Raw genomic sequence first — 25,545 nt, 5'->3', positions numbered from 1 at the left:
TTCTGACATTTACTTTATGTCCTACCTTAGTTTGACGTATCAAAGTGCAACATCTCACATTTGTCATTCAAACTGATCGAGAGACTGTGACATCCTCAGAAATCTTGCTTTGTAATCTTGACTGAATATCAACTTCAAGTCAGTTGACATTTTTTTTTGGCTTCATCACAGTCATATTTACAGACACCAACATATTATAAATGGTAAAATGCTTTCAGTGCATTAGTGAAACACACAAATAAACTAACGGATTCAACAGCCAGTGACACAGTTTATTTGTTGCTTGGATTAGAATTGCTCCCAGGAACAGCAACTGCATTGCAGATAAATATAAATGGTAACCAAGGCAACCATGGTATCCCTTAGTTACCATGTAGATCTGAATCCAGGCCCAGTAACCCAATATACAGACTGTCCCTGTATATTGGATTTAGAATACCCAACTTATGGCCACTTCTTCGTGTGAACAAGTTCTTATAATATTAAATTCAAAAGTCCGAGGTACATACGTACGTAAGTTCATTGCAGTTTGCGGCAGAACTATACCTTCTCTCCATTGTAGTAATTGTTGTTTCTTGCCAGTCTTATGTACTTTTGTACATTCATTACAATGCATTGGATAGTTATCATAGCAAGTGATTTTTCTAGTTGTTACCTGGAGACAGCTTGCACATGATTTGCATTGTATAAAATTAAAAATGGGCATACTTATTGATGCTATACAATAATGCTAAGCAATGAGTTGATGGTTGAGAGAACACTTATTATATTAATCCTTTTCTGGAAAGGTCAATTTTGTTTTGTTTCATAGCTGGGATCAGCTGATAGGCCAGGCACAAAGCAAACATGTAGGCTGCAGGCAGAGGCATATGACAACATTCTCTGCCTTCTTCACAATCCACACTCATCTTCAGTTTCATGGTTCATTGGCTCTACTCCCATGGCCAACATGAGGATTGAAATATTTCCAGTGGAATCTCACCATCATTTGTGCTGTATTTCTCGGTCTTACTAGTAGAGTTTGGTGCCTCTGCCCAGTTGAAAGGATTCCAATGATTTTTAAAGACAGCTTTCAGCTCTCAAACTATGTTCTCAAATTATGTGCTCAGTGGGCCATTTTGGGTTCAGAGCTGAAGCCTATGAATGAACTTATTGCTGTCATCACTGTGCACTAACTATGTTCATACATGGAAGCCAGTGGATTAGCACTATGCTGTCAAGTGGTGTCGTTTGCCAGCAATCCTACCACAGATACAAGGTGCTGGTTTGAAGACTGAAACAAAGGTTCATTGTTAATATATGGTTCTGACCATACTCAGGCCATTGCGGGGGAGTCTGAGAAATGTGTCTTCTTTATGGAGTTATCTTCTTTAAATTTTCTTCCCTAGAAGTCACGTCCTGTTTACTTCCCCACCTCAGAGCTCACCTCTGATGTTCTCAGCCACCACCTTCCTGAAACCCCACCAACCTTTCTCTGATAAAAGTAATGTTTTTCACTGCATCTCTGTACACGTGACAATAATAAACCAATACCAACACCGCCAAAGTTTTCAACATGTTCTCCATGTGCCACCCACCCCACCAAACGCACATAGCACTTCTGACATTAGACTGACCACATTTTAAGAGCATCTCTTTAAATTCAAGGCCGGCCTGTTGACTTTGTCCAGAGCTGCCCTCAGCCAAAATTGACCCATAGCTCAGATTGGAGATCCCTCCAGCAGAGTCTTGCTGCTATAGCTAGTAGACAATTTTTGGGGATTCTTAAAGGCAAAATTTGAATTTTGTTACCCCTTCAGCACCAAAAACAGACGAGATTGGAAGACGTGCATGTGAACCTTTGTCTCACCTGTATTGGCTGCTGCGTGTTCCTGGGTGGAAATGAGAGAGAAGGTGTTGGGACTGGTGTATAGTTTGTTTACCTTAGTCGGTCAAGGCATGAAGTATAAGAATCAGGAAGTCACGTTGCAGCCTTGTAGGAGTTAGTAAAGCCACATTTGGAGTTTAGTGTGCAGTTCGGGTGGCCCCATTACAGGAAGGATATGGAGGCTTTGGAGTGGGTACATAAGATGTTTATCAGAATGCTGCCTGGATCAGATGGCATTAGTTATAAGCAGAGGTCGGACAAACTTGGATTGGAGATTGAGGGAAAATCTGATAGAATTAGATAAATTTATTAGAGGCATTGTTAGGGCAGACAGTCAGAAACTTTGCCCAGGGTAGAAATGTCAAAGACTAGAGGGCATAGTGTTTAGCTCAGTGGGAAAAAGTTAAAAATAAGTATTTGTTTAAACACAGGGAGTGGTTGGTGCCTCTAACATACTGCCAACACTGGTGATGGAAGCAGATAATAGCATTGAAGCTTTTAGATTGGCACATTAATATGCAAGGAATGGATGGATACAGACAGAGGAGATAAACATTGCATCATGTTTGACACAAACATTATGTGTCGAGGGGCCTGTTCTTGCACTGTACTGTTCTGTGTTCTAAAATCCCCACAAATGGCCTTCCAGATGGATCCCACGAGTTTAGACTTGAGATACAGCGGGGAAAAAGGCCCTTCAGCCCACTGAGTCCTAGCCGACCAGCAATCATCCAGTACACTGTCGCCATCCCACATACCAAGGACAATTTACAATTTCACCTAAGCCAATTAACTTACAAGCCTGTACATCTCTGGAGTGTGGGAGGAAACCAGAGCACCCGGAGAAAACCCACGCAGTCACAGGGAGACCATGCAAACTCTGTACAGACACAGCACCCATATTCAGGATCGATCCGGGGTCTGTCGCTGTAAGGCAGCAACTCTACCGCTATGCTACTGTGCCTCCTTGCTGCACCACATTGCCGCCCATCAACTGCACAGTTGATATCCTGTAATCTTGAATACCTTCCCCTACATTCTAATACTTAATGTCCGAATATTCACACATTCTTGTTGACAAATTGGCAAACTGCGTGACAATGCCCCCAAGTTAGTACTTTAATCTCTTCGTGGCCTCATTCTTCCCTACCACTATAATCTTCTTCAGCCTAACTACCTTTCAGGATCACTGCACTGTTCCAATTTCAGCTTCTTGACTATCTGTACTATGATTCCATTATGTCCTTGGTGCCAAGTATTGTTGGATACATTCAATTTGCATCAGGAAGCATTGTCAATACATTAAAGGCATTATATAAATTGAAGCCCTTTCAAATTGTTCAAAACAACCTCTGTATCTTTTAACTTTTTGTTAAATACCTCTGTACAAGGACATACGGGGGAAGTTTTTATTTCAGCCACTTATTACTGACTACTCCACTTTTAACTTCTAGCCACTGGCATTTGAAACCTTTAGTGAAACGCTATCCTGTTCAAGTTTCATTAATTCCACTCATGATCATTAAAACTTTAGCTCACAGACTTCCTTAACCTCTCCTTACAACTTAAAACAGTTGCCTTGCAAGGTCATTTACTTCATTTCAAGAGAAAGAATGCTAAAACCTATGGCCATGATTGGTGCCGTATACCTTCAGGATTTAAAGGCAAATGAAGGATAAGGAGGGTCTGAAGGATCAGTGTTGTCACTCCTGGATAAGTTGATGCAGTTCAAATAGGATTTACTGCATGCAAATGGGTGGAGTTACTTTCTTTAGTTGGATGTATTTCTGAAATTACTCCCTATCCAGTGGTGTATCTATATCCACCACCCCATCTTTAAAAAATAGACAATGTGCTTGAGTAGCTCAGCAGGTCAGGCAGCATCTCTGGAGAACATGGTTTGGCAATGTTTCAGGTCGGGACCAGATTGATTGTAGTAGGAGTGGAGAAAGCTGGAATAGAGGGGGGCATGGGACAATGTCTGCCAAGTGATAGGTGGATCTTTAAAGTTGATATAATTGATCTATATGGTTCAAAGTAAATTAATAAAATAGCCGGTTCATTAATTCTATGATTTTTCTTTTGGCTTGTTCAGGGCAGTGTACAGAAGATTAGTCCAGGAATCACAGAACAATCCTCCAGGATTAGGAAAGTGTGTCTCAGGTGTTGTTGTTACTGTTCTTCTTCATGTTTTTTTCACATTCAGAAGCACTAGTCCATACGAAGCAGCAAGATATAGCAACCAAACAACATGCAAATTGCTAAAAGAATATTTTATGGTTTTGAGAACTTTGCATGAAGTTTTGCTTGGAGCCTCCTTTTCACAGAAGAACATACCAATCAGAAGACACAAAGGGCTGGAGTAACTCAGCAGGTTAGGCAGCATCTCTGGAGAACATGGATAGACGTTGTTTCGTCAGACATTATGGTGGGGGGAGAAAACTGGAAAAGTGTTTGGGGCGGGAAAAAGTCTGGCAATTGATAGTTGGAGAAAGGAACTGCAGATGCTGGTTTATATCGAAGACAGACACAAAAATCTGGACAAACTCAGCGGATCAGGCAGCAAAGTTTCGGGTTGGGACCCTTCTTCAGGCTTAAAGTAGAGGGAAGGGAATTGGACATAGGAAAAGGCTAGAACAAAGTAGAGCCGGCAACAGAGGACAAAGGAAGGGTAGAGCACATAATGGCACATTGTTGGGTGGGAAAGAGGTAATAACGCAGGGATACAAGGATGCCAACAGTGGAACGAGTAGGACGACTAGGGTGGTGGAAATGGGGAGAGAGAATGCAGGGGTTACTTGAAATTAGAGAAATCAATGCTCATACCGCTGGGTTGCAAGCTGCCCAAGCAAAATATGAGGTGCTGTTCCTTTACCTTGCGTGTGGCCTCACTCTGACAGTGGAGGAGGCACAGGACAGAAAGATCAGTATGGGAAGGGGTGTTAAAATCTCTGGCAACCGGGAGATCACGTAGACCAAAGCGCACTGAGAGTAAGTGTTCAGTGAAACGATCGCCAAGTCTGCACTTGGTCTTGCCGATATATAGGAGCCCACACAGAGAACAAGCGATACAGTAGATAAGTTCACAAGTTACAGGAGTAGAATTAGGCCATTCAGCCCATCGAGTCTACTCCACCATTCAATCATGGCTGATCTCTGCCTCCTAATCCCATTTTTCTGTCTTCTCCCCATAACCCTTGACACCCGTTCAAATCAAGAATTTGTCCATCTGTGCCTTAAAAATATCCACTGACTAGGCCTCCACAGCCCTCTGTGGCAATGAGTTCCACAGATTAACTACCCTCTGACTAAAGACGTGGTTGGAGGAGATGCAAGTGAACCTTTGCCTCACCTGAAAGGACTGTCGGGGATATCACATTTGAGGCCCTCACATGTGTCTCCTCTATATCCCATAGTTCCATCTCTGTCTCCTGCAAAGAATCTATCCCCTACTTCCAAATTCCTCCGTCCCCGCCACATCTGCTCCCAAGATGAGATGTTCTGTACCAGGGCATCTGAGATGTCCTCATTCTTTTGAGAACTGGGGTTCCCCATTTCTATCACAGACGAGGCCTTCACACATGTCTACTCTGTATCCCGTAGTTGGGCTCTTTCTCCCCCTCCCCACAGTCACAACAGGGACAGAGTCCCCCTAGTCATAGAAACAAAAACATAGAAAATAGGAGCAGGAGGCCACCATTTGGCCCTTTGAGCCAGCACCGCCATTCATTGTGATCATGGCTGATCATCCACAATCAGTAACCCGTGCCTGCCTTCTCCCCATATCCCTTGATTCCGCTAGCCCCTAGAGCTCAATTCAACTCTCTTTAAAATGCATCCAGTGATTGGTCTTTATTTCCTTCTGTGGCTGAGAATTCCACAAATTCACAACTCTCTGGGTGAAAATGTTTTTCTCATCTCAGTTTTAAATGGCCTCCCCTTTATTCTTAGATTGTGGCTCCTGGTTCTGGACTCCCCCAACATTGGGAACATTTTTCCTGTATCTAGCTTGTCCAGTCCTCGCCTTTCACCCCATCAGCTGGTGCACACAATGCATCAGCCACCAACATTTTCACCACCTCCAAAGGTCTTGGCCCAAAACCTCACCCATCCTTTTTCTCCAGAGATGCTGCCTGACCCGCTGAGTTACTCCAACACTTTGTGTCTATCTAAGTGATAGGTGGATACAGATGAGGGAGGGTTTTGATTGGCTAATAATTGGCCAAGGACCAAGACCAGAGTTGAAAAGGCAAAAAGTGTGAGATAAGGAGATAAGGCATGTTGGCCTTCATAACAAGAGAAGTTGAGTACAGGAGCAAAGAGGTCCTTCTGCAGTTGTACAGGGCCCTGGTGAGACCACACCTGGAGTATCGTGTGCAGTTTTGGTCTCCAAATTTGAGGAAGGACATTCTTGCTATTGAGGGAGTGCAGCGTAGGTTTACGAGGTTAATTCCCGGAATGGCGGGACTGTCATATGTTGGAAGAATGGAGCGACTAGGCTTGTATACACTGGAATTTAGAAGGATGAGAGCGGATCTTATTGAAACATAAGATTATTAAGGAATTGGACATGCAAGAGGCAGGAAACATGTTCCCTATGTTTGGAGAGTCCAGGGGCCACAGTTTAAGAATAAGGGGTAGGCCATTTAGAACAGAGGTGAGGAAAACCTTTTCGCTCAGAGAGTTGTGAATCTGTGGAATTCTCTGCCTCAGAAGGCAGTGGAGGCCGAGTCTCAGGCTGCTTTCAAGAGAGAGCTAGATAGAGCTCCTAAAGATAGCGGAGTCAAGGGATATGGGGAGAAGGCAGGAATGGGGTACTGATTGTGGATGATCAGCCATGATCACAGTGAATGGCGGTGCTGGCTCGAAGGGCTATTGTCTATTAATAGAAGATGCATGAATTGGGATGCCAGAGAAAGGAATACAGGTGGACGGAGTCAGGGAGAATTGGAAATGGAGAAATGGGTGTGCATCAAGGTGGAGCACAGGGAAGAGAGGCAGAAGAATGGGGATGCTGTTTGTAAAATAGGAAAATTCAACCTTCATACCGTTAAGTGGTAATCTCCCCTAGTGGTACATGAGGTGCTGTTCTTCCAATTTGTGTGTGGCCTCACTCTGACATTGGAGGATGCCTCGGACAGAGAGGTCACTTTGGGAATGAGAATAGAAATGATCAGTAACAGTGAAATTCGGCAGACCAAGCATGTGTTCGGTGAAATGGTCGCCAAGTCTACACTAGGTATTGCCGGTGTAAAGGGGCTACATCGGGCACACCATCTGCAGTAGGTGAGTTTAGAGGAGAATATTATATACATCACATCACTGTGCCATCTTTCCAGCACACTGGCGGACTTCAGCAATCCTAACATAGTGAAAGGTTCTAAGGAATTTCAGAGGAATATCATTAAAGGAATTTTTCACAGACGGTGAACTGAACCAGGAAGTAACAATCTCTGATAGTCGGACACTTCAGATTTCTCAGCTGGTCACTGGGAATGCAGCAAGGTAGAACATTTAACCTAACTGATGCATCTCCCTTGTACGAACAATGATCATGTTCCTCAGTTAAAGAAAATACTTGAAATGTAACTACCTTTCTGAAGTAACTCAGTGGGACAGGCAGCATCTCCGGGGAGAAGGAATGGGTGACGTTTTGGGTCAAGACTCTTTTTGTGTTTACCTTCGATTTAAATCAGCATCTGTAGTTTTTTCCAACACTTCTGAAGTTCTTTTTCAAAACCAAGAGATTTTTTGTGAAATTGAGTCAGCTGTACTTAACAGCCTTTTGAATAAAGGAAAATAATAAAACTGATACATATTGCAGAGGATTCCTATCTAAACTTCCTGTGACTCGCGGTTCTCAGACTTTTGAAGCGACTCTTTTGGGTTAATGGTAACTCTCTTGTCAGCCACTTGTAGACCTACCTGCCACGTCACTGAAGTTCATCAGTAATTTGCAACGATCATAGTTAAGCAGTAAAATAAATATGGAAACCCAATCTACCAGCCACCAATTACTAAATACTGCTACATCCGGCTCCAGCTTTATTTTAGTCACAATCACATAATCAATAGTTCAGATTACCCTGCCCAAACTATGGAGCTCTCAGGAGACATAAACCTGATAATCTCAGCATAGATCAGTGCTGTCACCTCTCCATTTAAAGATACAACTTAATAACAGATCTTGAAATATGAAAAGGCATAAAGTAAAACTGTTGCAACAAACTTCGCTCATGTTCCTTCGTAAATTGTCCCCACTAAAAATGCATACTGATTCCATAATTAGTTCAATCAAAAACCCATCATTTGCGGCCATGTTATTTAATATCATTCAGTTCTCCTCTGCAAGAAATGCTTCTGAATCAAAAACAGAATTTTATTATTTTAGTTGGAATATTTTCAGTTTTCCTTTACCTTCCTGTCAGTGGGGCACTCTTTAAGTAATTCCCTACTTTAGGAAGACTAAAAATATAAATTTCCATTCAGATTTAGTTACCTGAATAAATGGAATTTAATATAAATCCAAGTTTAAAAAGTCAATTACTTGTTGCTATGTTGCAATATTTACAATCCATGTATTTGCATCTGGAATAGAGAATGGAACTGGAATCTTAGTTTTGTTCCACATATGGTCGTGGGACAAAACCATGAGGAAATGATGTGGAGTACACAAGATTCATTACCTGATCGAAAGGCAAATTGTTTGGCCAGCTGTTCGGTGATGTCAGCAGCATATAAAGGATTGTCTTGATGCATGATCTCATCTGCAAAACAAAACAAATATCTGTTTTAACTAGCTTCCCTCAAATGTATCTCCACTAACTGCCTCGCCTACATAATACTGAGTTTCACATTCTCTCCTCTCTCTGGACAAAAATAGATTCAGTCAATTCCCTATTTGATTTCCAAGTGCCTTTCACATGTGAATTACTTCATGTTTTGCTCCTCCCCAGAGAGGAAGCACTCTCCATGTATACAGCCTAAAAAAAAAATTACATTTTAAAGCGTTGTCTTGATCATACTTAACAACATGCGGATTGTCCTAGTATTCAAGCGGATGTACTTCACCCTACTTTAGGAAATAAAACTGGTATGTGGTGAATGTCTCAGTTAGGAAACAACATAGAAACAGTAAACACAAGTTTCAAAGTAGTTATGGAAGAGTCATGTCAGGTACCTGCAGGCTGGTGATTCTTATGTTACTGTTAGAAACATTATTCGACAAAATTCTAAAGTACAGGATTCATGTACATGTGGAAAGGCGGAGACTGATCAAGGATAGTCAGCATAGATTGGTACAGGGAAAATACTGCCTCACTAACTTTAATGAGTTTTTTGAGGTAACAAAGGAGATTGATGAAGGCAGGGTAATGTTGTCTCTATGTTACTCGACAAGGTTCCAAGTTGTAGGATGGTCCAGAAGGCACATGGGATCCAAAGCGAGCTGGCTAATTAGATCCAAAAGTTGGGTGATGATAGGATGCAGGATAGTAATTTAAATTATGTTTTATTCTTAATTGTTTACTGTATGTCGTGTTGTTACTTGCGAGCAAAGCACCAAGGCAAATTCCTTGTATGTATACATACTTGGCTAATAAAATTCATTCAATTCAATTAGTAGTGGAAGGATATTTTTCTTGTTTGAAAATCTTTGACAAATGGTGTACCACTGGGATTGGTGCTAGACCTCTATTGTTTGCGATGGATATTAACGACTTGGAGGTAAGTGTACGATGTATGATCAGTACATTTGACACAAAAACAGATGGTGTTGTGGAGAGTGATGAAGATCGTCTAAGGCATATTAGTTATTGATCAATCATAACGTTGAGCAGAGGGGTACAGGTTTAAGATAAAAAATATGTTGTTTTAAAGGGATCTGAGGGGTAATCTTTTTTTTTTACAGTCGTCAATATCTGGAACATGCAGCCAGAGGAGGTGGTGGGTTCAGATATAATAAGCTAGGCATAGAAGGATACCAGGGTCTGAAGAAGGGTCTCGACCCGAAACGTCACCCATTCCTTCTCTCCAGAGATGCTGCCTGTCCCGCTGAGTTACTCCAGCATTTTGTGTCTGTTTTCGGGTGAAATCAGCATCTGCAGTTCCTTCCTACACATAGAAGGATATGCAGACAAATGAGACTCGTGTAATAGGGGGATAGCACGGCAGGCGAGGTCACGACCCATGACCCGTACTGTTGCCACGCAACACCTTCTGGGGGGCAGGCTGTGTACTGCAGGCAATCACTTACTATGGCTTTCAGTGCTTTGCTTAATCTTTTTCTTCTATTTCATGTTTGGAACGACTTCTGTTATGGAACAATTCGTCAGTCCTTTTATGAGCGGGTGTTCCAGTTGAATGCTGCAGATGCACTTCGCTGCACCTCGGCTTCACCCATCAGCGCATCTCCGGCTCTCACCCGGCGCTCCGAACGTCCCAACACCTCTCCCCGTTCCTGCACTCCTCGCTCCTCCAGGCTCGGCGTCCCTGCTCTGCGCCTCGCTTCCTGCGGCTCCGGCCCCTCGCTGCTCCTGCTGGCCCTCCAGCCCTTCTCCCCGCTCGCCATCTCCGTCAGCCAGGCTCTGCTTCCACTTGACCGGCGCTCAACACCTCGAGGCTGGTGCCGCCGAGCAGAGCCGTGGCTTGGTCCTCCGCTTCGGCTCCCAGCGCCCAGCCCAGCTCTCGCTGCTGCTCGGCCTCCGCTGCCGATCGGCCTCTTCCCGGTCCTCTTCCTCCTCCTCCTCTTTGGGCTCGACACTCCGCACCTCCTCCTCTTCCACCACCTCCTCCTCCAAGGCCGTCGAGCACGGCTCCCTAGGCCCTTCACCCTCAGGCGGGTCGCCGACCTCCAGCGCTCACTGCTTCTGGCCCTGCAGACCTCCAGGCCCCTCAGCTTGGGTTCTTCCCGCTGCTCCTCTCCCAGCTCACTCAACCCCTTCCTTTCCTTCTCTTCCTCTTCTTCTCCCCCCCCCCCCCCCCCCCCCGGTCGACGGCCCTCTGCTTCTCGGCCTTACTCTCCTGCCTCCCTTCCCGGCCGCATTTCCCCTTCTCCCGCCGGCTCGCCAGATGTCTTCCCAGCTGCATCTTGCGTCTGTGGGCTTTGCAACCCTTCTCCCCGTTCCTCTTCCTCCACCAGATCCTCCAGCTTCTTCCTCATTTTATACAGCACAAAAATTGACCATTTTGCAGTTTTTTCAAGTTAAGAATGTACGTGTGGCATGTGTTGCTAGTGTATGCCGGAAGCTGCCATGTCCTCCAGATGGCTTGAGCGACTCCGTGTGTCACGCCCTTTGACCTTACTACCTTATGTGCAATCCTCCTATAGGCAAAAAGGTCAGTCTGGACATCACAGAAGAAGCCCATTTCTGTGGTGTGATCGTTCTACAGCATGCACTACACAAGAATCAATGTCAGTGTAGCATTAGTTTTCAGTCTTATCTGCAAAAATAAGCTCTTAAACTGTTTGCACAGTTGAGCAATTTTAAGCGGTTTGAAAAATGTACTCTCAGATCGCTGTGCTCCTCTACTCAATTAAAATACTTAAATATCCAAATAATGTCCTCTTAATATTTAAAATCAAAATGACCTAACAAACGGCCAACTACTGTACAACCAAAGGATACTAACAAATGTTGGGGAAACCGGCGGGATGGATTTGTTGGCATCTCCAGCCATTTGAACTACATATTGCCCTCGGTTGGTCAACTGAAACATATTGCCAGGTGGTTACATTTCTGACTTAATAACTGTTTGGGTTACAAACAGATCTCAGAAAAGGAATCCTGCATAACCTGAGAAGGAGTTGTACTGACAGCACCAAGTGCAAATTAGCCAAACTATTAATGATTTTGAAAACTTGTATTTATTCATTAATTGGATGCTGGTGCAGCTGGAAAGGCCAACATTTGCCACCAACATTTGCCACCCAGGTCTGGTAGTCTTTTGCAGTGCTTGCAAGATCATTTCAGAGAAAAGTTTTATAGTCAACTATATTGGAGAATCTGTAGTAAGGATGCCAGTTTTCATTCCTCAAAGTGCATTTGTGATGAGATGGGTTTTTACAAAAATGCAGCAATTCTACCTTTTAAAATTGGATTTATTGAACTGAACACAAATTTTCTGACATTCATTAATATTCATAAATCATTACGTGACTAAACAAGAATGAAAAACGGAACACTTTTCAAAATAATCAAAAGCTTCTTTTAATCGATTAAGTTGGGACACGAGGGATTATTTAATGTAAATTATCCTTGTTCCCTGCAGCAAATTTCCCTCCATTCAAATTAAAAGATGTACCACTCCTGAGACAGGTCTAACCCATCAGTAGTTCAGTAGCCAGGTTCCCCTGCATCGTTGCTGGTGATCTGCAACACGTTTGCACAGATGTCTCAAACATTCCAACATTTGAATTCATAACATCCGGCACTTCAACGTAGACTAAAGTTCCAGCTTAATGGCTCCTTCTTATTGAAATTAATTATTCATGTTTGTTAAATCTCCTTAACTTGTTCACAGTCCCACACCACTAGGTTCAGGAATAGCTACTTTTTCAGCAACAGAACATTACCAACCATCTGCTACACTACCATGGATTTGCTTTCCATTTGTGTTTTTGCACATTTGTTTGTTTTTGAACAGCCTTTTTCTTTTCACAATCTTGTATCATTTATGTATCATTATGTTTTTGGTGTGTGAGAACATAAAACAGTCAGTACAGCACAGCCCAATGTCTGTGCCAAACATGATGCTAAGAGCATCATTTATCTACCTGCACATAACCCAGATGTCCAAAAATCTTTTAAATGCTTTAACCACCACCCTCAGCAGCATGTTTCAGGTAGTCACCACCGCCTGTGTAAACAAATTGCACTGAACATCTCCTTTAAATGTTGCCCCTCTCACTTCAAAGCTATACCCTATAGTATTTGATTTTTTTCCATCCTGGGTAATAGATTCTAACTGATTACCCCATTTATACCTCTCATAATTTTATATACTTCTATCAAGTCTCCCTCCAACCTCAACGTTCCAGAGAAAACAATCAAGCCTATTCAACTTCTCTCTGTAGCTGAAACCTTCAAATCCAGACAGCATTCTGGTTAACCTCCTCTGCACCCTTTCCAAAGCCTCCACATCTTTCCCCCAATGGGGCGGCCAGAACTACATGTAATACTCCAAACGTGGCCTAACCAAAGTACTCTAGAGCGGCATCCTGACTTCCTGACCTTTATATTCAATGTCCCTAGCAATGAAAGAAGCATACCATATGCCTTCTTAACCATTCTATCTACTTGTGTCATTCTCAGGAAGTTATGGACTTGGACCCCAAGATCTCTCTGTGCATCAATGTTGTTAAGGGTCATGCCATTAATTGCATATTTTCCCCTTTCAAACACCTGTTCATATTAAACATCATCTGTCAATTCGACACCCATTTCAATAGTTTAATTTTGTTTAGTTTAGACAAACAGCATAGAAGCAAGCCCTTCGGCTCATCAAGACCACACCAACCATTGACCCACCTGTTTACACGACTTATACCACTACACACCAGGTGCAATTTACCGAGGCCAATTAACCTACAAATCTGCACGTCTTTCGGGATGTGTGAGGAAACCAAGAAACCTGTGTGGTCACAGGGAGAATGTGAAAATTGCACACAGACAGAATCCAAAGTCAGGATCGAACCCGAGTCTCTGGAACTGTGAGACAGCAGCTCTACCGCTTCGCTACTGTGTCGTTGATTTATATCTTGTAGTATATTTTGAAAGCCATCCTCACAGTCTGAGACCCCGCCAGTCATCTGCAAACTTACTAAAATTCACGTAGACAACATCCACCGCCCTACCCTCATCAATCACCTTCATCACCTCCTCAAAAAATCCAATCAAGTTAATAAGACACGACCTGCCATGTACAATACCGTGCTGCCTGATCCTTATTTGAATCTATGTGCCAGTGATGCTGGTGCAAGCAAGATTTTCACTGTACCTGCACCTCACCCTACTTGCTAGAAACACTCAACAGGTCAGGCAGCATTAGTGGAAAGAGAGTCAGTTAAGTCTACGACCCTTCATCGGAATTGGGAAAGAGAGAAAGCTAGAGGAAAAAGCAAAGTAGACACAAGGAGCTGCAAATGCTGGAATCTGCAAAAAACACAAAGTGCTGCAGTAACTCAGTGGGTCAGGTAGCATCTCTGGAGAACAGAATGACACAATAAACTGCAGATTTTGGAATCTTAAGCAAGACTAAGTCTTTAGACTCAAGAAAGGTCCTGACCCAACCTGACCTGAATTTCGCATTGTTACATTTATATACCTGTGGCACACCTAAAATTTGGAGAACTACAGAATGCCTTAAAAAAACAGACCATTCTAAAAATCTGCTGGCACACAAATACCCTAGAGGAGAAAATTTGCTGTCTTTGCTTTCTCTAGCCTGTAAGATTTGCCAGTCCAAGAGAAATGTGTTTGGCTATTACCAGTCTCCTTTTGTTAAAATCTCTCATCCCTGGCACAGTTCTAATAAATTTTACCTGCAGCCTGTCAAAGACCTAGACATTGTCCCTAAAGATTGGTGGTCACAAATGGATGTGATACTGTAAACGTGGCTAACTTTCTAAACTTTCAGTGAAACTTCCCCACTCTTGCTCCCAATCCCTCCATTGATGAAGCCTTCCCAAAGATCTTTGAATGTGAACCCCCAGATCCTGCACAACTGCTATTAAGTCTCCGTTGTTGCTCATTATCCTTTCTACCAAAGCCAATACTCCATACTTCCATTTTAAATTCGATCTTTGTTTATATTTTTTCTGCTTGTCTACGTCCTTTTGCAATCAATTGTGCCATCTGCTGAGTTTAAAATTTACTAATGACACCAACATTCAAGTAATTCAGATTTGTATTAAAAAATAGCTGTGGTCCTAACATTGTATACCATCCTTCAACATGTAAAATCATATTTTACTGCTCTCCTTTACTGATCTTTTTTTAAAAACAGGCTGAGACTGACCCTCCTATTGCATGGACTTCAATTCTGCTAATCAGCTTTCTATGTAATGCTTTGTCAAATTCTTTCTTAAAATCTGTACTGGCAATATCCACTGCATTCCCTCATCAACTTCTGTCTTCAAATAATTGCATTATGTTATTCAAATGCAATCTGTCTTTTACAAACCTATGCCTAAATCTTTCCTAAATTTACTCAAACGTCTCCAAGTGGCTGTTACTTTTTTTCTAGGATTGCTGTTTCTAAGACCTGTATCCACTACTGACCTTTGTTTCTAAAATGAACAAAAATACATTAAAAAGTTTGCATGTCATTTCAAAAGCTGCTTCAATAAGATCAAGTCATCAAGCTAAATACACGAGAATTATTATTTAACAGGCTTCTATTTCAATTGCACTGCTACTGACTTCAAATTAAAAATAACGACCTCACTTTGCCGTCCATGTTCCAACGTTCTCCTCTTTGCAGAGCAGTCAGTGTAAGCTAAATTTAGAACCACAAACAAGCTAGGAGAATTCAGCCATTTATCCAACTTTTCAACAACTAACACAAGATCCAGTCAACCCTGTCCTTCTTACCATAAAGCTGAGGTAATCAATAGTCTTTATAATGTCTGCAAGACCGATATGAAGCACTGTGGTAAAGCTAAGACAGCCATTCATCTTATTTAAAAATCAATTACAACATCAAATACAATGCTGCCTGAAGGAAGGCTCTGCGTGTTCAGGCTTCCTTCCTGGTTAATAATAATCAAACTAAATTTAAACACAAACCTTATGCTGAGGAACTCAAACAATAAGACTCGTCTACATCAGGGGATGCACCATCTGCAACAAAGGCTGTAATTTACACCGGCAAGAGTGTGGCTTTTACCTGTCAGCTGCAGTGTCGTGCTAGAGCGGTATGCAAAGTAGGCTATGCTTTTCGATTTGAATATGAGCAGCATATTCTGAGGAATAATCCATTGTGTTTTGCAGCCATGTCAGCTCTCAGCATGAGATAACAAACTGGCAATTATATAATGCCTTTACAGAATGCTTTACAGCCAATGAAGTAATTCTGAAGAGTGCACAGTTGTTCGAAACATCGCAGCCAATATGGGCTCAGAGAAGTCCCATATAAAAAGGTATTGAAAATCTTGTTTATTACTGTAGTTGGTGGAATAAAATGCTGACCCAGGGGAAGCACCCCTTTGCTCTTGAGCTCTGACCTCTGACATGTGTTAAATGCATGAGAAGGGCAGATGGAGCCCTCAGGTTACAGGTCTGCTATCAGTCGACTTGCTGTGCTTGCTTCTTCCAACAGATGGGCACATTTGCTCCAGGACCCACTATTAGAAATCTATAATAGGTGTTAAAAAAAAGAGAAGGGTCCTAATGCAACATGCTTTCATGAAATCTGTATTATTTCTAGATAAATTAATAGGTTGCTAACTGTGAGAGTGCAAAACGTAATTATTTTAGGCTTCCATTTAGTTAGGAACAAAACAATTAATCCTAAAGAAACACTGATTATGAGCCTGCTGTGTAGCCCAGTCCTTGAGAATATCCAACTGAACACTTTAAACATCAATTATCAGAATGAAGGGCTTTTTTTTGCTGAAGCCATTAGACATTAGGTGGAGACTTCCCAAACTCAATTTGTGCAGAACTCTAATTGGCATTCAAGATAAAGCAGATTGCTGTGTATCACAAATCCTGTTACTGCAGTCAGTTGCCTTCATTACGTCTAAAGCCTGTCTTTAGCTAATCTAACTTGGTAACATATTATCATGCGATCGCATTAGCATCCTTAAAGGGACATACACACATAAATAACTTTCATCAACAATTATCATAGAGGATTATCACAGTTCACAACTTCTAGTGATTTCTGAACACATCTAAATTCTGGATTGTGAACAGAAATAGGGGTAGTGGTAGGTTCTCTGTGAAATTATCAAAGGCAAGGGTTCCCAACCTGGGGTAAGTATACCCCCAGGGGGTAAATTTTGCCTACACAGGGGGTATATTTGAACAAAATAATAATGTTAAAAACAGTATTTTTAAATTTCCCCTTTGTCAGTTGCTTTATTATGGTAGAAGTGTGAACTCAAATTACTGAACAAAACAGGGTGAGGGTAAATTTACTTTTGAAAAGTTGCCAGGGGTAAATGGGACAAAAAAGTGAGATCTTAGGGCACTGAGAGGTTGTTTAGGCTGCAGCTTAAAAGATGCGTGAGATCTGAGACAAACATCTAGGAATAAGCGACACCTTAGGACGGCACGGAGGCGAAGTGATCGAGCTACTACTTTACAACGCCAGGGACTCTGGTTCGATCCTGACTTCAGGCGCCGTCTGTACAGAGTTTGTACGTTCTCCCCGTGACCTGTGTGGGTTTTCTCCGAGATCTTCGGTTTTCTCCCACACCCAAAGATGTAAAGATTTGTATATTAATTGGCTTGGTACAAGTGTAAATTGTCCCTGGCATGTGCAGGATAGTGTTAGTGTGCGGGGATCACTGGTCAGTGGGACTCGGTGAGCCGGTGCCTGAAACTAAAACTCTCTAGAGTTGCAGCATCCACTGAGAGGGCAGCAAGAAATGCTGGAACCAGCTGCCCAGCAAATAGTTGCTTGCAGCCATTCGGAAGATGTATAGGGAGTTAACACAGAACATAGAACAGTACAGCATGGGAACGTGATGAACATGATGCTGTTAAACTCATCTCATCTGTCGGTACATGACCCACATCCCTCTATGTATATCTCATTTATATTTATCACAAGCGACAGAAGTCCAAGCACTGATCCCTGCAGAATATTACTGATCACAGACCTCCTGCCGGAATATCTTCCTTCCACCACAACTCACAGTCTTCTATGAATAAGCCAGTTCTGAATCAATACAGCCAAGTCATCGTGAATCCTCTACATCTTAATCTTCTGGATCAGAATACCATGAAGGACCCTAACAAATACCTTACTAATATCCATGTAAACAACATCCAACATCCTATCTTCATCAATCTCCTTCGTCACCTTCTCAAAAAACTCCATCAGGTAAATGGCATGACCTGCCATGTACAAAACTATGCTGGCTATCCCTAATTAGCCCATCCTCTTCCAAATGAGAATAAATCTAATTTAAGAACTCCCTCCAGTAGTTCCCTTACCTCTGACATGAGGCTCACCAGCCGATAGATCCCTGGATTCTCTTCACTCCCCTTCTTAAACAAAGGAACAACATTGGTCACCCTCCATTCCTCCAGGACCTCGCCAGTGGCTAGAGGAAAAACAAAACTCTTCATCAAAGCCCCCCGCAATCTCCTCTCTTGCCTCCCTCAATAAACTGGGATAGATCCTATCAGGCCCTGGGGACCTATCCACGTTAATGTTCTTCAAGAGCCTCAGCAACACCTCTTTCTCAATCTCAAACTGCCTTAGTTTATTTGTATTGATACTTGCTGCCTTCAAGTCCTTCTCCTTGGTGAATACAGATGCAAAGTACTCATTTAGTACCTTACCTGCATCCTCTGACTTCAAGCATAGATTCCCTTCTTTTTCTTTGAGCGGTCCTACCCTCTCCCTGGACACCATTTTATTTTTAACGTATGAATAAAAAGCCTTGAGATTTTCCTTAATCCAACTCACCAATGATATTTCATGGCCCCTTTTGACCCTTCCAATGCCCACGAGTTAATGTTGCATTAATTTTTGAATAAATCCAGCATGTTTCGCATATCTTCTGTGAAGTGATAGTTTAATTATTCTGCCAATTCCTTAATTTTACATTATACATTCTCTGGTCTTTGACTCAAAAAGACAATTGTAGGCCCTTTGAAGTAACCTGCAAAAGCTTTAACAGTCTGCTTTTATATTTCCAGTCTTCTATCTTGCCTTTCTTTATCTTGGTCTTCATTCACAGAGTTCTAAAATGCTTGCAATCCTCAAATCTACTGCTATTTCTAACAAACTTAAAAGCCTCTTTCTTGCAATTAAATTGAAACCTTTATACAAATATTTCATATTGTAATACCAAAATATACAGAGAACCACTGTGAAGTATGCTCATAGTTTTGAATATAGGTTCATTATGAATGCAAACAAATGCAGCGCCGTATTTCACAACTGCATCGAGACACTCCCTTGGTGTATCACATTGATCTAACTATGTACTTGTTATTCATTATAATTATTAATCTGATCATAACAAATGGATGATTTGATTTTGTCAATAAAAACATAGACCTATGCTCTGTGTAAATTTAGATGTATATTCTGTAAATTTTAAAAGTTCCTGCCAGTGTAAAAAAATTGCAACTAAATTCAAAAAACTTAGTCTCAACTATTAATTATATCTGCTTGTTCCTCATGCTAATTTAAATTATGGCACAATCATAGGCATTGATGTTAAGGCATTGGTGACTTCCTCCTTTAATCACATCCCCTGGAAGTCCCAATTACTTCCAGATGACTACAATTCATGATCTCAGGGTAACATGTTAATTTGTATCCAACCAGCTCAGTTAACTCACTAATGCTCTCATTTGCAAGTATTCTCACAATACGTTTATGTATGAAACAGCCACATTTTTTCATTTCAATCAATGGAAGCTGCTATGATAATAACCCATCTGTAGCGACACTCTAGGGAAATGTCAAGAGTGTTTTATTGTCATATGTTCCAAAACGAGACCAATGAAATTCTTACTTCCAGCAAGAGTATAGTAGTAGTACACTGAGACAGTATTCAGAGTTGCCAGATTTGGCATCACTTTCAAGTACTTGTGGTTATTGGTGTAGAATCGTCCACGATATCACTGTCTGTAACACCACCTATTTTGGTATCATCTACAAACCTATAATAATAAAGCACAGGAGCAGGCTCATAATTCGCAAGTCAAACATGATCCCTTTTAAAAATAATCTCCTCTGCCTGCATGTAATCCATATGTTTCTATTTCCTGCATGTCCATGTACCTATCTAAAAGCCTCTTAAATGCCACTATTCTATCTGCTTCCACCTCCAATCTTGGCAGAGCATTCAGGCACCCACATCCCTGTGTCAAAAACATGCCTGCACATCTCCTTTAACTGTTGCCTCTCCCAACCTAAAATGATGTCCTCATTTTTGACATTTCCGCCATGGGAGAAAGGTTCTACCCTATCCATGTCTCTTCACGATTTTATATACTACTAGCAGGTCTCCCTGCAGCCTCCAACGCTCCAGAGGAAACAATCAAAGTTTGTCCTATCTTTATAGCTAATATCCTCTAATTTAGGCAAGCATTCTGGAAATCTCTTCTGCACCCTCTTCAAAACTTTCACATCTTTCCAGTAATAGGGTGACTAGAACTACATACATTACTCCAAATGTGGCCTAACCAAAATCCTATAAAGCTGTGACATGTCTTCCTGACTCTTATACTCTTCAAGAATCCCAACACAACCTCTATCTTGCTCTCAAACTGCTCTGGCATATTAGTATCCCCACACTCATTTTACTTTCCTCCATGTCCTTCTAGATGGGAAATACAGAGGCAAAATACTCATTTACTACCTTGCCTACGTTCTCTGACTCCAAGCATAAATACCCTCCTTTATCCTCGAGCAGTCCTACCTTCTCGCTTATTACCTTCTTGTTTTTATGTATGTATAAAAAGCCTTGGGATTTTCTTTAATCCGATTTGTCAATGACATTTCATGGCCCTTTTTGACCTATCTAATTGCCCTCGAGTTCTTTCCTACTTGCTTTATATTTCACAAAGGTCCTGTCTGATTTCATCTTTCTAAAACTTATAAATTTATATGCTTACTTTCACTTTTTTGACAAAATTCACCTCTTCAGTCTTCCAAGGTTCTCTTACATTTCCATCCTTATCCTTCATCAATACTGGAACAAGCTGGCCCACTACTCTTATCAGCTAGCTTTTAAATGACTCCCACATATCAAATGTGAACTTACTAAAAAATAACTGCAATGGTCCCGACCCGAAATGTCACCCTTCCATGTCCTCCAGTGATTCTTCCTGACACACTGAGTTACTCCAGCAATTAGAGTCATGGAGTCATAGAGTGATACAGTGTGGAAACAGGCCCTTTGGCCCAACTTGCCCACACCGGCCAACATGTCCCAGCTACACTAGTTCTACCTGCCTGTGTTTGGTCCATATCCTTCCAAACCTGTTCTAACCATGTACCTATCTAACAGCTTCTTAAACGTTGGGATAGTCCCAACCTCAACTACCTCCTCTGCACCTTGTTCCATACACCCACCATCCTTTCTGTGAAAAAGTTACCCCTCAGATTCCTATTAAATCTTTTCCCCTTCACCTTAAATCTATGTCCTCTGGTCCTCGATTCACCTACTCTGGGCAAAGGACTCTGTGCATCTACCCAATCTATTCCTCTCGTGATTTTATACACCTTTATAAGATCACCCCTCATCCTCCTGGACTCCAGGGAATAGAGTCCCAGCGTACTCAACCTCTCCCTATAGCTCAGACCCTCTAGTCCTGGCAATATCCTTGTAAATCTTTTCTGTACACTTCCAGCTTGACAACATCTTTCCTATAACATGTTGCCCAGAACTGAACTCAATGCGCTCGCCAACGTATTATACAACTGCAACATGACCTCCCAACTTCTATACTCAATACTCTGACTGATGAAGGCCAATGTACCAAAAGCCTTTTTGACTACCCCATCTACCTGTGACTCGATCTTCCAGGAACCATGTATCTGCACTCCTAGATCCCTCTACTCTACAACACTCCCCAGAGCCCTACCATTCACTGTGTATGTCCAGCCCATGTTAGACTTCCTAAAATGCAACACCTCACATTTCTCCATATAAAATTCCATCAACCATTCCTCAGCCCACCTGGCCAATTGATCAAAATTCTGCTGCAATGTTTCACAACCATCTTCACTATCTGCAAAACCACCCACTTTTATATAATTTGCAAGCTTGCTAATCTTGCCATGTATGTTCTCATCCAAATCATTGATGTAGATGACAAACTGTAACAGTCCCAGCACCGAACCCTGAGGCACACCACTAATCACAGGCCTCCAGTCAGAGAAGCAACCTTCCACCATCGCCCTCTGCTTCTGTCCATGAAGCCAATTTTCTATCCATTCAGCTATCTTTCCTTGGATCCCATGAGATCTAACCTTCCAGAGCAGCCTACCATGCGAAACCTTGTTGGATGCCTTACTGAAATCCATGTATGACAACGTCTGCAGCTCTGCCCTCATCGAACTTTTTGGCCATGTCCTCCAAAAACTCAATCAGATTTGTGAGAAATGACCGCCCACGTACAAAACCATGCTGTCTATCCCTAATAAGCCCTGAGCAATCCAAATGCCTGTGTATCCTACCCCTCAGAATAACCTCTAGTAACTTTCCAACTACAGATATTAAGCTCACTGGCCTGTAGTTCCCAGCATTTTCCCTGCAGCCCTTCTTGAATAGAAGTGCAACATTTGCCACCCTCTACTGTATTTGAAGACAACTCGTAAATTTCAACCAGAGCTCCGGCAATTTCCTCTCTAGTTTTCCACAATGTCCTCAGATATATCTGATCAGTCATAAGGTCATAAGGAATAAGAGTAGAATTAGGCCATTCAGCCCATCAAGTCTACTCTGCCATTCAATCATGGCTGATCTATCTCTCCCTCCTAACCCCATTCTCCTGCCTTCTCCCCTCAGGCCCTGGAGATTTGTCTACCTTCATACACGATAGTACCTTCGGCGCCTCTTTGACCGTAACACTGACACTTCCATTGACTGCCCCAAGTTCCTCTGTCCTACTGTCTTTCTCCTCAGTAAATACAGAGGCAAAATATTCATTGAGGACCGTGCCTATCTCCTGTGGCTCCACATGGAGGTGACCACTGTGATTCCTGAGGGGTCTGACTCTCTCTCTAGTTACCCTATTCTGCCTTATGTATTAATAAATACTTGATCCAGTATACTTGATACAGTATCTGCAGTTCCTTGTGTCTTCATTTTAATGCTCCCACTTTATTCTCAGTAGCTCCCTCCAAATAATATTATAATCAGCCATACTCCACGTCCAGATTCTTATTCCTGATTCTTGTTCATAATTATCTTAAAACCTATGGTGTTGTGATGACTGTTCCCAAAGTACACTTCCACTGAAACACCAGTCACTTGGCCAGGCTTATTCCTCAGTACTGGGTCCAGAATAGTCTCTCCTCGAGTTGGACTATCCACATACTGCTTCAGGAAATCCCCTTGGAAAGACCTAACACATTCTGCCTCGTCTAAGCTTTTTGCACTAAGATCTGTTCACATATCTGTCCCTCCACCTTGGTTGGCTATTGGAGGGTCTATACCACAATCCCATTAGAGTGAAACATAAAAGGTCATAAAACGAATCTAGTTGATGGAATTCAATACAGTAGTGTGAGAGAGGGTAGTGTGAAAGAGATGGTGAGGTGTTACATTTTGGAAAGTCTAATATGGACAAGACAAACACAGTGAATGTTAGGGCTCTGGGAAGTGTTGTGGAGCAGAAGGATCTAGGAGTGCAGGTACATTGTTCCTTGAATGCACTTGCTGATCCTGCACATTGATCAGCTGGACTTTAAACAATTCCCACTTTATCTGTGGATTTACCCAATAACAACAGCTCCCAATCTACCCTCCCTAGCTCCTGCCTAATGACGGTGTAATCTGCCTTGCCCTAAGGCAAGGATGTGTACCTTCCCCCACATCCAGACCTATCTTTACTTAAAACAATCTTAAAACTTATGGAGTTGTGATCACCATCTCCAAAATGCTCTTCCACCGCAACACCAGTCAGCTGGCGAGGTTCGCTTTCTAATACAAGGCCCAATATCGTGCCTTCTCATGTTGGACAATCCTCATACTGTGTAAGGAAACCTTCTTGGTTACACCCAACAAATTCTACCCCCTCTAATCCTCTTGCCCTGAGTAAGTCCCAGTCAATATTGAGAAAGTTAAAGTCACCCAGTACAACAACCCCATGGTTCTGCATCCATCATAATCTGTCTACAGGGGCAGCACAGTGGCACAGCAGTAGAGTTGCTGCCTTACAACGTCAGTAACCCAGGTTTGATCTTGATTACAGTTGCTATCTGTATGGATTATGTACGTTATCCTTGTGATCGCATGGGTTTCCTCTAGCACTAAATTCTATACTCTGACATTTTTCTCTTTACACTACCTGTTGCACTTGTGTAATGGCTTTATTGTACTCACATATATTATGAATTGATTATGTAGTGCGCAAACAACATTTTTCCCTATATCTCAGTACACATGACAATGATAAACTAATACCAAAACCAGACTCTTCCCCAACTACTCTAACGAAACTAACTTGTTTCTTTCATTTTCTGTTCTGATGAAGAGTACCGGACCTGAAATGTTAACTGTTTCTCTTTGCATAGATGCTCCTGACCTGCTGAGTGTTTTTAGCATTTTCAATTTCTGTTCAATACAGTAGTCTGTTCCATATCCCCCTTGAGATTGAGTTTATTCCTTTATTGGTGACTATCAGCCCCAGTTTTAGACTTCCCACATTGAAAATAGCTTCTAGAGATTAACTAGATGGAATCATACAAAATTTACAAGACAATAGAAGGCCATATGGTCCATTATCTCCATGTTGGTCATAAAGGAATAATCCGTGCTGATGCCAGATTTCCTCACCAGGTCCGTAGCCCTGCAGGTTACAGATCATCAAATACACTTCAAAATATTTTTTAAGCCCTCTTTATAATTTTAATTAGATCAACTTTCAGCCTTCTGTTTTCTAAAAAATGAACACAGCGTTTCATGATTTTTGCAGTTTATGCTAAATATTATTGATGCCTTCAGTGATTCTACAGACTTAGTATGAGGCCATTCTGCCCATCGAGTTTACTCCGCAATTCGATCATGGCTGATCTATTTTTCCCTCTCAACCCCATTCTCCTGCCTTCTTTCCATAACCTTTGACCCTCTTACTAAACAAGAACCTATCAATCTCCGCTTTAAAAATATCCAAAGACGTACAGGTATGTAGGTTAATTGGCTGGGCAAATGTAAAAAAAAATTGTCCCTAGTGGGTGTAGGATAGTGTTAATGGACGGGGATCGTTGGGCGGCACGGACTTGGTGGGCCGAAAAGGCCTGTTTCCGGCTGTATATATATGATATGATATGATATGACGTGGTATCCACAGCCGTCTGTGGCAATAAATTCCACAGATTCACGACCCTCCGGTTAAAGAAATTCCTCTTCACCTCCATTGTAAATGTACGTCCTTTTATTCTGAGGCTGTGCCCTACACTCTCCCACGACTGGAAACATCCTTTCCACATCCACTCTGACTATGCCTTTCATTATTCGGTACGTTTGAATGAGATCCCCCTCATCCTTCTAAACTCCGGCAAGTACAAGCCCAGAGCCTTCAAATGTTCCTCATACGCTAACCCAATCATCTCTGGGATCGGTCTCATAAACCTCCTCTGGATCCTCTCCAAATTCAGCATATCCTTCCTCAGGTATGGGGCCCAAAATTGCTCACAATATTCCAAATGTGGCCTGACCAGCGCCTTAAAAAACCTCAGTATTACATCCTTGCTTCTACATTCTAGATATATTCTTATATCCACTTGAAATGAATGCTAACATTCCTTTTGGCTTC

The 25,545-nt window shown here is 42.0% G+C and overlaps 1 protein-coding gene across 5 annotated transcripts in view; it reads right to left on the bottom strand.

Moving 5' to 3' along the window:
• mcf2la (mcf.2 cell line derived transforming sequence-like a) overlaps positions 1 to 25,545 on the bottom strand; it is a 164,551-nt gene that overhangs the window by 78,179 nt on the left and 60,827 nt on the right. For 2 of the 5 annotated variants that reach the window (XM_078409290.1, XM_078409291.1), the window contains exon 2: positions 8,554 to 8,634. In XM_078409290.1, the coding sequence (XP_078265416.1) occupies positions 8,554 to 8,634 (81 nt within the window). Of the gene's footprint in view, positions 1 to 8,553; positions 8,635 to 15,654; positions 15,731 to 15,754; positions 15,875 to 18,033; positions 18,101 to 25,545 lie in introns of those variants that run through there. The other 3 variants (XM_078409293.1, XM_078409289.1, XM_078409292.1) reach the window with 3 other exon arrangements.

This window comes from Rhinoraja longicauda, chromosome 12, assembly GCF_053455715.1.
Source record: "Rhinoraja longicauda isolate Sanriku21f chromosome 12, sRhiLon1.1, whole genome shotgun sequence".
NCBI classification, from domain to species: domain Eukaryota; kingdom Metazoa; phylum Chordata; class Chondrichthyes; order Rajiformes; family Arhynchobatidae; genus Rhinoraja; species Rhinoraja longicauda.
Note: the sequence above shows the minus strand (reverse complement) of the source record. Positions and strands in the feature narration are given on the sequence as shown.